Source organism: Oncorhynchus mykiss, chromosome 6 (assembly GCF_013265735.2).
Source record: "Oncorhynchus mykiss isolate Arlee chromosome 6, USDA_OmykA_1.1, whole genome shotgun sequence".
In the NCBI taxonomy this organism is placed as follows: domain Eukaryota; kingdom Metazoa; phylum Chordata; class Actinopteri; order Salmoniformes; family Salmonidae; genus Oncorhynchus; species Oncorhynchus mykiss.
The window spans coordinates 6390299-6403698 of record NC_048570.1 but is presented as its reverse complement, the minus strand read 5'-3'; the positions used below and the strand labels follow the sequence as shown (position 1 = coordinate 6403698).

Below are 13400 nucleotides of genomic sequence, written 5' to 3'. Positions count from 1 at the left end.
TGGTTCAGCTCAGATAACTGTTGACTGGAGGAAATAATTACAAATAATTGTTCCACCTCCATCAAATGATAATGTCTTTATAGACATACTATTGAATTAATTAATACATTACTTATTCAAACAACCAATTAAATATGTTAATTGCTCTCAGAGTTGAAGATGGAAAAAGAATTAAAAAAGAAATTAAGACAGGAGATGATGAAACAACTGGAGGAGAAAGACACACAACTGGATGATATGACCCAGGAAGTGAGAGAGAAAGAGAGACTCCTGGATGATATGACCCAGGAAGTGAGAGAGAAAGAGAGACTCCTGGAGGAGAAGAACCAGATAATGGAACAGAGGGAGAAACTATTAAAAGAGAAAGACAAGCAACTAAAGGATAGAGACATTCAACTAGAGGCTCTGAGAAAGAACCTGCAGGACAAGAACAGACAAGTAGAGAACTTCAGAGTCCTACTGCAGGAAAAAGACCTTCAACTAGAGGACAGCAACCACAGACTGGGAGAGAAGGACAGACTACTGGAAGAGAGAGACAAAGTACTGGAGGGAAAAGAAAACGAACTAAAAGAGAGGAGACAGGAAGTAGAAGAGAGGAGACAGGAAGTAGAAGAGAGGAGACAGGAAGTAGAAGAGAAAGACAACCTACTAGAGGAGAGAGAGAAGCAGTTAAAGGAGAGAGACAAACAGGTGGAGGATGTCAACAATGAAAATGCTGAACTGGGTAAGATTGTCTCCTACTGTTTCTAGTCTATAGTGGTCCATCCTTCACTTAGTGAGATATCAATATTGTCCTGTTGTCTCCTACTGTTTCTAGTCTATAGTGACCATCCTTCACTTAGTGAGTTATCAATGTTGTCCTGTTGTCTTCTACTGTTTCTAGTCTATAGTGGACCATCCTTCACTTAGTGAGTTATCAATATTGTCCTGTTTCTAGTCTATAGTGACCATCCTTCACTTAGTGAGTTATCAATATTGTCCTGTTGTCTCCTACTGTTTCTAGTCTATAGTGGACCATCCTTCACTTAGTGAGTTATCAATATTGTCCTGTTGTCTTCTACTGTTTCTAGTCTATAGTGACCATCCTTCACTTAGTGAGTTATCAATATTGTCCTGTTGTCTCCTACTGTTTCTAGTCTATAGTGACCATCCTCCACTAAGTGAGTTATCAATATTGTCCTGTTTCTAGTCTATAGTGGTCCATCCTTCACTTAGTGAGTTATCAATATTGTCCTGTTGTCTCCTACTGTTTCTAGTCTATAGTGACCATCCTCCACTAAGTGAGTTATCAATATTGTCCTGTTTCTAGTCTATAGTGGTCCATCCTTCACTTAGTGAGTTATCAATATTGTCCTGTTGTCTCCTACTGTTTCTAGTCTATAGTGACCATCCTCCACTAAGTGAGTTATCAATATTGTCCTGTTTCTAGTCTATAGTGGACCATCCTTCACTTAGTGAGTTATCAATATTGTCCTGTTGTCTCCTACTGTTTCTAGTCTATAGTGGACCATCCTTCACTTAGTAAGTTATCAATATTGTCCTGCTGTCTCCTACTGTTTCTAGTCTATAGTGACCATCCTTCACTTAGTGAGTTATCAATATTGTCCTGTTGTCTCCTACTGTTTCTAGTCTATAGTGGACCATCCTTCACTTAGTGAGTTATCAATATTGTCCTGTTGTCTCCTACTGTTTCTAGTCTATAGTGGACCATCCTTCACTTAGTGAGTTGTCAATATTGTCCTGTTGTCTCCTACTGTTTCTAGTCTATAGTGACCATCCTTCACTTAGTGAGTTATCAATATTGTCTCAAAATGTCATCAATCTTGATATTCTCTATTTTCTCCAATAATCTATATTTCACTATGATGTGTAATGTATTTGTAGTTTGTTTATACTATTTTTTAAATGTGTCTCTAATGAGTCAGTATGTTGACCAGTTCTCTATGTTGTGTTACAGTGGGAGGAGAGACCTCAGATACAGACCTCACACTTCCACTGAGGAGGACAAACAGCATGGAGTTACCTCATCCATATAGTGAGTTATGGATGTAGATGATATTATATTAGACACTGTTGTACCTCCTCCATATAGTGAGTTATGGATGTAGATTATATTATATTAGACACTGTTTTACATCCTTCAGAGAGTCAGAGTGTTGATCAGTGCTGTGTGTTGTGTTGCAGTGGGAGGAGAGACCTCAGATACAGACCTCACACTTCCACTGAGGAGGAGACACAGCATGGAGTTACCTCATCCATATAGTGAGTTATTAATGTAGATGATATTATATTAGACACTGTTTTACATCCTTCAGAGAGTCAGAGTGTTGATCAGTGCTGTGTGTTGTGTTGCAGTGGGAGGAGAGAGCAGCAGTCCAGACTCCCCAGTGTCTCCCAAATAACAGAACTGGAGAGACAGGTGAAAGAAGAGGAGTACTGGGGGAAGAAATACAAACACCTTTGTCTGACATATCAAAATGTGGAGTGTTTTCCCATTGGAAAGACGTCGCCCAGATGTCCTTTGGGTGGTGGACCATTCTTGAAACACACAGGAATCCCAACAGCGTTGCAGTTCTTTACACAAGCCAGTGCTCCATGCACCTGTTACCAGACCCCGTTCAAAGACATTTATATATTGTATCTTGCCCATTCACCCTTTGAATGGCACACATACACAATCCATGTCTCAATATCCTTCTTTAACCTTCTTCCTCCCCTTCATCTACACTGATTGAAGTGGATTTAACAAGTGACATCAACAAGGGATCATAGCTGATCACCTGGATTCACCTGGTCAGTCTATGTCATGGAAAGATCAAGTGTCCTTAATGTTTTGTACACACAGTGTATGTCTACAGTGACTTGATGAGTAATACATTAGATTATTGTTCTGTTGCTGTTGAGACAACTGTTTTGTGTTAGAGAGGAGACCAGAGAGAGACAACTGTTTTGTGTTAGAGAGGAGACCAGAGAGAGACAACTGTTTTGTGTTAGAGAGGAGACCAGAGAGAGACAACTGTTTTGTGTTAGAGAGGAGACCAGATAGAGAGAACTGTTGTGTAGGGGTTAGAGAGGAGACCAGATAGAGACAACTGTTTTGTGTAGGGGTTAGAGAGGAGACTAGTTAGAGAGACAACTGTTTTGTGTTCGAGAGGAGACCAGATAGAGACAACTGTTTTGTGTTAGAGAGGAGACCAGATAGAGAGAACTGTTGTGTAGGGGTTAGAGAAGAGACCAGAGAGAGACAACTGTTTTGTGTAGGGGTTAGAGAGGAGACTAGTTAGAGAGGAGACTAGTTAGAGAGGAGACCAGAGAGAGACAACTGTTTTGTGTTAGAGAGGAGACCAGAGAGAGACAACTGTTTTGAGTTAGAGAGGAGACCAGAGAGGAGACCAGAGAGAGACAACTGTTTTGAGTTAGAGAGGAGACTAGTTAGAGAGACAACTGTTTTGTGTTAGAGAGGAGACCAGAGAGAGACAACTGTTTTGTGTTAGAGAGGAGACCAGAGAGAGACAACTGTTTTGTGTTAGAGAGGAGACCAGAGAGAGACAACTGTTTTGTGTTAGAGAGGAGACCAGAGAGAGACAACTGTTTTGTGTTAGAGAGGAGACTAGTTAGAGAGACAACTGTTTTGTGTTAGAGAGGAGACCAGAGAGAGACAACTGTTTTGTGTTAGAGAGGAGACCAGAGAGAGACAACTGTTTTGTGTAGGGGTTAGAGAGGAGACCAGATAGAGACAACTGTTTTGTGTTAGAGAGGAGACAAGTTAGAGAGACAACTGTTTTGTGTTAGAGAGGAGACAAGTTAGAGAGACAACTGTTTTGTGTTAGAGAGGAGACCAGATAGAGAGAACTGTTGTGTAGGGGTTAGAGAGGAGACCAGATAGAGACAACTGTTTTGTGTAGGGGTTAGAGAGGAGACTAGTTAGAGAGACAACTGTTTTGTGTTCGAGAGGAGACCAGATAGAGACAACTGTTTTGTGTTAGAGAGGAGACCAGATAGAGAGAACTGTTGTGTAGGGGTTAGAGAGGAGACCAGAGAGAGACAACTGTTTTGTGTAGGGGTTAGAGAGGAGACTAGTTAGAGAGGAGACTAGTTAGAGAGGAGACCAGAGAGAGACAACTGTTTTGTGTAGGGGTTAGAGAGGAGACTAGTTAGAGAGACAACTGTTTTGTGTTAGAGAGGAGACCAGATAGAGAGAACTGTTGTGTAGGGGTTAGAGAGGAGACCAGAGAGAGACAACTGTTTTGTGTAGGGGTTAGAGAGGAGACCAGATAGAGACAACTGTTTTGTGTTAGAGAGGAGACAAGTTAGAGAGACAACTGTTTTGTGTTAGAGAGGAGACAAGTTAGAGAGACAACTGTTTTGTGTTAGAGAGGAGACCAGATAGAGAGAACTGTTGTGTAGGGGTTAGAGAGGAGACCAGATAGAGACAACTGTTTTGTGTAGGGGTTAGAGAGGAGACTAGTTAGAGAGACAACTGTTTTGTATAGGGGTTAGAGCAGAGACTAGTTACAGAGACAACTGTTTTGTGTAGGGGTTAGAGAGGAGACTAGTTAGAGACAACTGTTTTGTGTAGGGGTTAGAGAGGAGACTAGTTAGAGAGACAAATGTTGTGTAGGGGTTAGAGAGGAGACTAGTTACAGAGACAACTGTTGTGTAGGGGTTAGAGAGGAGACTAGTTACAGAGACAACTGTTGTGTTTACTACTACTACTACTGGTACTACTACTACTACTACTACTACTACTGGTACTACTACTAACACTACTACTAATACTGCTACTACTACTTCTACTCTAGGACAGCAGTTTGAGAAGACCAGAGGAAGTGATGGAGCATCAGTCTGAATGCAGATGTCCATATGACTGGGGCGGCAGGGTAGCCTAGTGGTTAGAGTGTAGAGGTGGCAGGGTAGCCTAGTGGTTAGAGTGTAGAGGTGGCAGGGTAGCCTAGTGGTTAGAGTGTAGAGGCGGCAGGGTAGCCTAGTGGTTAGAGCGTAGAGGTGGCAGGGTAGCCTAGTGGTTAGAGTGTAGAGGCGGCAGGGTAGCCTAGTGGTTAGAGTGTAGAGGAGGCAGGGTAGCCTAGTGGTTAGAGTGTAGAGGCGGCAGGGTAGCCTAGTGGTTAGAGTATAGAGGTGGCAGGGTAGCCTAGTGGTTAGAGTGTAGAGGCGGCAGGGTAGCCTAGTGGTTAGAGTGTAGAGGTGACAGGGTAGCCTAGTGGTTAGAGTGTAGAGGCGGCAGGGTAGCCTAGTGGTTAGAGTATAGAGGTGGCAGGGTAGCCTAGTGGTTAGAGTGTAGAGGCGGCAGGGTAGCCTAGTGGTTAGAGCGTAGAGGTGGCAGGGTAGCCTAGTGGTTAGAGTGTAGAGGCGGCAGGGTAGCCTAGTGGTTAGAGCGTAGAGGTGGCAGGGTAGCCTAGTGGTTAGAGTGTAGAGGCGGCAGGGTAGCCTAGTGGTTAGAGCGTAGAGGTGGCAGGGTAGCCTAGTGGTTAGAGTGTTGGACTAGTAATCGGAATGGTTGCAAGTTCATAATCCCCAAGCTGACAGAGTACCAATCTGTTGTTCTTCCCCTGAACAGGCAGTTAACACACTGTTCCCAGGCCGTCATTGAATATAAGTATTTGTTCTTAACTGACTTGCCTTGTTAAATAAAATAAAAAAGACTGATAGGTGAGGCAGTAACCTTGTCTGACCACCAGATGTCTCTGTTTCACCACCAGAGGAGCAGGAGGAACCATGAGGACATTCAGAGTAGCAGTTGTCCATTCAACAGCTGACTCCAATAGTTGATTCCAACTCTTTTGATTTGATACCCAAACAGACACACAGAGAAATATCAGCATCATGTTGCTTGTTTTACTATATAGAAAGTGTTTTGTTGCTTTGTATCACACATAGTATATGTTACTTCAACAATATAGTATTAAATCAGTATCACTAAATACCATATCAGTTTTCTGTCTCCCATACCTTGATACCTTGATAATCAGAATATAGTGTGAATAATGTTGTAGCTTTTCATTGACGATGTTTATAAGATGTCCCCTTTTAAATGTTCTGGTTATTTAGTGGAGCTTTGTCCTTTTGAGAGGCTGTTTTTACACCAGAAACTGTATTTATTTAAGACACATAGTGATGTCATAAGTCAATGGTGCCACCTGACATTGATTTTAAAAGGCAGGATAATGATAAATAGTTCCACTTTCCACATCTGTCTACATTTGTAAGATATCCAGACACAATGCATGTCTGACTCCCTCCGGAGGTGTTCAGGAAAATCACAATCACATCATAATGTGTCTTTTCATCATCTACCCCAGTGGTTCAACCACTCAACCTCCAGGGGTCTGCACTGCTATGCTCTCTACTACACCATGCGCCCTACCCTACACACACACAAACTCCTGTCTTTTCATCATCTACCCCAGTGGTTCTACCACTCAACCTCCAGGGGTCTGCACTGCTATGCTCTCTACTACACCATGCGCCCTACCCTACACACACACACACACACAACTCATGTCTTTTCATCATCTATCCCAGTGGTTCACAAACTTTGTATCGTCCCGTACCCCTTCAAACACTCAACCTCCAGGGTTCTGCACTGCTCTCTACTACACCATGCACCCTACCCTACACACACACACACAACTCCTGAATACTCCAAACACACACACCACTAAGACACAACTCCTGAATTCTCGAAAACACACACACACCACTAAAACACAACTCCTGAATACTACAAACACACACCACTAAAACATAAGTGATGGAGATGAGGGAGGTGAAGATGAGGGAGAAGGAGAAATGAGTTAGAAGGTGAGGGAGAAGGAGAAATGAGTTAGAAGGTGAGGGAGAAGGAGAAATGAGTTAGAAGGTGAGGGAGAAGGAGAAATGAGTTAGAAGGTGAGGGAGAAGGAGAAATGAGTTAGAAGGTGAGGGAGAAGGAGAAATGAGTTAGAAGGTGAGGGGTGGAAAGAAGAAAAGAGTGAGGACATTCAGGGTGAGGGGTGATGAGAAGGAAAGGTTGGTGATGAAGGAGGGGAGAGGAGAGGAGAGGAGGAGAGGGGGCTGGCGAGAGGTGAGGAGAGGGGACAGGCGAGAGGTGAGGAGAGGGGACAGGCGAGAGGTGAGGAGAGGGGACAGGCGAGAGGTGAGGAGAGGGGACAGGCGAGAGGTGAGGAGAGGGGACGGGCGAGAGGTGAGGAGAGGGGACGGGCGAGAGGTGAGGAGAGGGGACGGGCGAGAGGTGAGGAGAGGGGACGGGCGAGAGGTGAGGAGAGGGGACTGGCGAGAGGTGAGGAGAGGGGACGGGCGAGAGGTGAGGAGAGGGGACGGGCGAGAGGTGAGGAGAGGGGACGGGCGAGAGGTGAGGAGAGGGGACGGGCGAGAGGTGAGGAGAGGGGACGGGCGAGAGGTGAGGAGAGGGGACGGGCGAGAGGTGAGGAGAGGGGACGGGCGAGAGGTGAGGAGAGGGGACGGGCGAGAGGTGAGGAGAGGGGACGGGCGAGAGGTGAGGAGAGGGGACGGGCGAGAGGTGAGGAGAGGGGACGGGCGAGAGGTGAGGAGAGGGGACGGGCGAGAGGTGAGGAGAGGGGACGGGCGAGAGGTGAGGTGAGGTGAGGGGACGGGCGAGAGGTGAGGAGAGGGGACGGGCGAGAGGTGAGGAGAGGGGACGGGCGAGAGGTGAGGAGAGGGGACGGTCGAGAGGTGAGGAGAGGGGACGGTCGAGAGGTGAGGAGAGGGGACGGTCGAGAGGTGAGGAGAGGGGACGGTCGAGAGGTGAGGAGAGGGGACGGTCGAGAGGTGAGGAGAGGGGACGGGCGAGAGGTGAGGAGAGGAGAGGGGACAGGCGTGAGGAGAGGAGAGGGGACAGGCGAGAGGTGAGGAGAGGGGACAGGCGAGAGGTGAGGAGAGGGGACAGGTCGAGAGGTGAGGAGAGGGGACAGGTCGAGAGGTGAGGAGAGGGGACAGGTCGAGAGGTGAGGAGAGGGGACAGGTCGAGAGGTGAGGAGAGGGGACAGGTCGAGAGGTGAGGAGAGGGGACAGGTCGAGAGGTGAGGAGAGGGGACAGGTCGAGAGGTGAGGAGAGGGGACGGTCGAGAGGTGAGGAGAGGAGAGGGGACGGTCGAGAGGTGAGGAGAGGAGAGGGGACGGTCGAGAGGTGAGGAGAGGAGAGGGGACGGTCGAGAGGTGAGGAGAGGAGAGGGGACGGGCGAGAGGTGAGGAGAGGGGACAGGCGAGAGGTGAGGAGAGGGGACAGGCGAGAGGTGAGGAGAGGGGACAGGCGAGAGGTGAGGAGAGGGGACAGGCGAGAGGTGAGGAGAGGGGACAGGCGAGAGGTGAGGAGAGGGGACAGGCGAGAGGTGAGGAGAGGGGACAGGCGAGGAGAGGGGACAGGCGAGGAGAGGGGACAGGCGAGGAGAGGGGACAGGCGAGGAGAGGGGACAGGCGAGAGGTGAGGAGAGGGAGCAGGTGAGAGATGAGGCGATAGGATTGCCTGTAAATGGACAGAAACAGGACAGGTGAGGAGAGGGGACAGGCGAGAGGTGAGGAGAGGGGACAGGTCGAGAGGTGAGGAGAGGGGACAGGTCGAGAGGTGAGGAGAGGGGACAGGTCGAGAGGTGAGGAGAGGGGACAGGTCGAGAGGTGAGGAGAGGGGACAGGTCGAGAGGTGAGGAGAGGGGACGGTCGAGAGGTGAGGAGAGGGGACAGGCGAGAGGTGAGGAGAGGGGACAGGCGAGAGGTGAGGAGAGGGGACAGGCGAGAGGTGAGGAGAGGGGACAGGCGAGAGGTGAGGAGAGGGGACAGGTGAGGAGAGGGGACAGGTGAGAGGTGAGGAGAGGGGACAGGTGAGGAGAGGGGACAGGTGAGAGATGAGGAGAGGGGACAGGTGAGAGATGAGGTGATAGGATTTCCTGTAAATGGACAGAAACAACCACACATAAAGGTTATAACTATCAAGTAGTTCAGATGTAGTCCTATACAAACATAAATATATTATTATTAAGTATTTTCATGCTAGTCACCTGTACATCCTCCACAGACAACCCTAAAGACAACTCCACATGACTCCCTAATGTCATGGTCCTCCAATGACCCATTAATGGTGCTCTTCAGGGTTGTGAAGCCTGCTGCTGTCTGGAGGGTAAACACCTCAACTCCAGTCATCATCCTCCCCCACAAACTCAAACAACATCTATAGAACAAAAGACCAACATTAACAATTGTAATTCAGCCTGAAATGTACATTAATAGTAGTGAGTTTATCAACAAGTAAATGAATGATTTACCTGAATGGATTCAGAGAGCAGGAACCTCCTAATCCGCTCCCTCCCATCCTGGTATTTGATCTTAAAGGGCCCTTCATCAGGCTGCTCTGGATGAGAGACCCCCCTCTGTCTCCTCTATTGACTACAAGATGCATTACTGTCAGTGTTAAGTTCTACATATATTTATACCACAGCATTGTTGAGTTCTAGAATGGGAATTAAAACCAGTTCAGAATTAAAACGGCATGTAGAAATACAGTTAACCATTTATTTAGTAATGAATAATGCAAGTCTTGGTGATATAGGCTCTGCTCATTCAGGGCAGCTCACTGCCCAAGCAAAGTGAAGGGGTTAAACCAAGGCCTCATACCTTTTAAAGGGTTAATAAATGGTGTGATAAACTGTAAGGTCTCCTCTTCTAGCAGATCTCTGTGTGTGTTTTAACACTTGTTCAGATCTCAGATCTCTGAGTGTTGAGCCCTTCAGACACTATCAGAAGGAGGAAACCCCCTACGTTCAGACCCCTCCTGTCTGGACCCCACCTGGCTATCTGAGGTTCTGACAATACCACTGGTTCTCTGAGAACACGAGGCTGCCGCAGGCCTGATGAAAACAGCCACCTGTCAGAAGATGCTTGGACTCGTTCACCTTGTTATGACCCTGTGATGAAAGGTCAAGTTTCTACTTCTGAGCTTTTAATTGTTGATTAGATGGTTGCTGCTTTCAGGGGGAGGTTAGATTTATTCAAATGTTGTTGAAAGTCACGCGAGGAGGACTGTGGAGGCTATATGAGTTACAGGATGTCTTAGACATTTTGCAGAACCTGGGGAGAAACTCTCATATACTGTCCTCTGTACCAACTGCTGCCTACAATTGTATTACTAACAGAGAATTATAATACTTAAAACAAAGAGTCTGTGTTTCCTTTCCATTACTAATGTATGTTTGATAATTATATAGACCTGATCATCTGTTGAAGGTGGTGCTGGGAGCAGGAACACAGAACCTAACAGGTGGAGTCTGGGGTGGTGCTGGGAGCAGGAACACAGAACCTAACAGGTGGAGTCTGGGGTGGTGCTGGGAGCAGGAACACAGAACCTAACAGGTGGAGTCTGGGGTGGTGCTGGGAGCAGGAACACAGAACCTAACAGGTGGAGTCTGGGGTGGTGCTGGGAGCAGGAACACAGAACCTAACAGGTGGAGTCTGGGGTGATGCCGGGAGCAGGAACACAGAACCTAACAGGTGGAGTCTGGGGTGGTGCTGGGAGCAGGAACACAGAACCTAACAGGTGGAGTCTGGGGTGGTGCTGGGAGCAGGAACACAGAACCTAACAGGTGGAGTCTGGGGTGATGCCGGGAGCAGGAACACAGAACCTAACAGGTGGAGTCTGGGGTGGTGCTGGGAGCAGGAACACAGAACCTAACAGGTGGAGTCTGGGGTGGTGCTGGGAGCAGGAACACAGAACCTAACAGGTGGAGTCTGGGGTGGTGCTGGGAGCAGGAACACAGAACCTAACAGGTGGAGTCTGGGGTGGTGCTGGGAGCAGGAACACAGAACCTAACAGGTGGAGTCTGGGGTGGTGCCGGGAGCAGGAACACAGAACCTAACAGGTGGAGTCTGGGGTGGTGCTGGGAGCAGGAACACAGAACCTAACAGGTGGAGTCTGGGGTGGTGCTGGGAGCAGGAACACAGAACCTAACAGGTGTAGTCTGGGGTGGTGCTGGGAGCAGGAACACAGAACCTAACAGGTGGAGTCTGGGGTGGTGCCGGGAGCAGGAACACAGAACCTAACAGGTGGAGTCTGGGGTGGTGCTGGGAGCAGGAACACAGAACCTAACAGGTGGAGTCTGGGGTGGTGCTGGGAGCAGGAACACAGAACCTAACAGGTGGAGTCTGGGGTGGTGCTGGGAGCAGGAAGACAGAACCTAACAGGTGGAGTCTGGGGTGGTGCTGGGAGCAGGAACACAGAACCTAACAGGTGGAGTCTGGGGTGGTGCTGGGAGCAGGAACACAGAACCTAACAGGTGGAGTCTGGGGTGATGCTGGGAGCAGGAACACAGAACCTAACAGGTGGAGTCTGGGGTGGTGCCGGGAGCAGGAACACAGAACCTAACAGGTGGAGTCTGGGGTGGTGCTGGGAGCAGGAACACAGAACCTAACAGGTGGAGTCTGGGGTGGTGCTGGGAGCAGGAACACAGAACCTAACAGGTGGAGTCTGGGGTGGTGCTGGGAGCAGGAACACAGAACCTAACAGGTGGAGTCTGGGGTGATGCTGGGAGCAGGAACACAGAACCTAACAGGTGGAGTCTGGGGTAGTGCTGGGAGCAGGAACACAGAACCTAACAGGTGGAGTCTGGGGTGGTGCTGGGAGCAGGAACACAGAACCTTACAGGTGGAGTCTGGGGTGGTGCTGGGAGCAGGAACACAGAACCTAACAGGTGGAGTCTGGGGTGGTGCTGGGAGCAGGAAGACAGCTCATAGTAGCAGTAGCAGTAAGCAGCAGCAGGGTTTCTGCAGATAAATGTGGGCTTTAGTATTGTCTTCTTTGGTAACTGTAGTATAAGCAGGATAAACAACTCCTTTCTGTACATTACCTTGGGAAAAGGAACTCCACAAAGGGACTCGGCTCCACCTTGTCCTGCTGCGTCGTCCATCATTTCCAAGGTAATGTACAGAACGCCTGTGTTTATCTCTTACATAATATACAGATGATATCAACTTGGTGAAATCCCTTACCTTCCTCCGCCTGCTCTCCCACTCCTCAAAACAACGACGTTTCATCTCCTGTGGCAAAAATAAGTATTGAATTCATCTGTTTTGTGTGAAAAAGTGTTTCCTGTTGGAATGCCAATGATGTGTGATTTAAACAGATTTACTCAGCTATATTATATACATACTTCCTCCTGGTCTGCAGCCAGAGAGAGATGGTAGGCCTCGTCTTGGAGACGTCGTATCTCCCACATTTCCTCTAGAGACTGTAATCAATACAGGTGCAGTAATAAATAAAGCCATTCTGATTGTTACGTTACAATGACAATCCTAGAACTAATATTATACTTTATCATTTGATGCTAAAAGTGGAAAAGGTCATTTAACGTTCCAAACCTCTAGTGTCATTGAAGCTTGTGGTGAGTCAACAGGGAGGCCTGTCTCCATAGGTGGAGTCTCTGTCTCGTGGTGAGTCAACAGGGAGGCCTGTCTCCATAGGTGGAGTCTCTGTCTCGTGGTGAGTCAACAGGGAGGCCTGTCTCCATAGGTGGAGTCTCTGTCTCGTGGTGAGTCAACAGGGAGGCCTGTCTCCATAGGTGGAGTCTCTGTCTCCGAGGTTCTGTCCTCCCTCACAGTTTCCTTTAACATTAAAATAAAAGGAATCACCAGTTGATCAATTAATTTATAACGTTTGTATACAGAGGGAAGTCCAGTTTATTTTAACATGAATTCAGTCCAGGTTCTTTTAAAATGAATTCATTACCTCTGGCATTCATCATGTGATGTAATAAATATCAATCTACCTCCTCCTTCCTAACACATAAACTATCAAATACCTTCAATCTTAAGTACAGGGCAGACCTCAATAGTCCAGCTGATTTGATTGCTGTCCAGCTGTAGGAGAAGGAGCCTCCTCCTCCTGTCTATCTTAAAGGCCTCTACATTTGGATTCATCTGGGGGAATGTTTCCCCCAAAACCTTCTAGAAGCTGCTCTCCTCCTGACCATAGTGCAACTTGATCTGCCTCACAGGAGACTCTGAAGACACTGAGATATGGAAACATTATTTAAATCTAATGAAAAGTATCCTAATATAAAACAGGGAAACTGTCCATGATCTTTAAATCAGTAAAATATCCTTCAATAAGTCTGTTAAATCACAAGATAGCTTCACACCTAACTTACTTACAAAGCAATCACTGTGGACCCCACTGTGTCCTCAAGTACTGCAGGGATAAAGGGAAAATGTACCTCTCCTGTTCAGCTGCAGGATGTGAGGCTCAGCGATCAGACAAACCCTCATAGTTATCAGTCTGCTTCTCCCGGGTTGACACCTTTGGATTCCAGCATTATTCCGTCTCCTGAACGACTGAAATCTGACATGTGTAAACGTTATAAAAGGTACAATAATGACATTCA

General features: G+C 47.6%; 1 protein-coding gene across 8 annotated transcripts in view; it reads left to right on the top strand.

Annotated features, from left to right (window-relative positions):
- Positions 1 to 13400, top strand: part of LOC110525075 (trichohyalin) — a 116831-nt gene that overhangs the window by 10936 nt on the left and 92495 nt on the right. Inside the window, exons 10-12 of one of the 8 annotated variants that reach the window (XM_036979270.1) lie at positions 152 to 724; positions 1958 to 2035; positions 2185 to 2262. The exons of the other annotated variants lie outside the window; for them this stretch is intronic. Of the exons in view, the coding sequence (XP_036835165.1) occupies positions 152 to 724; positions 1958 to 2035; positions 2185 to 2262 (729 nt within the window). The remainder of the gene's footprint in view (positions 1 to 151; positions 725 to 1957; positions 2036 to 2184; positions 2263 to 13400) is intronic. 8 annotated transcript variants of the gene reach the window in all.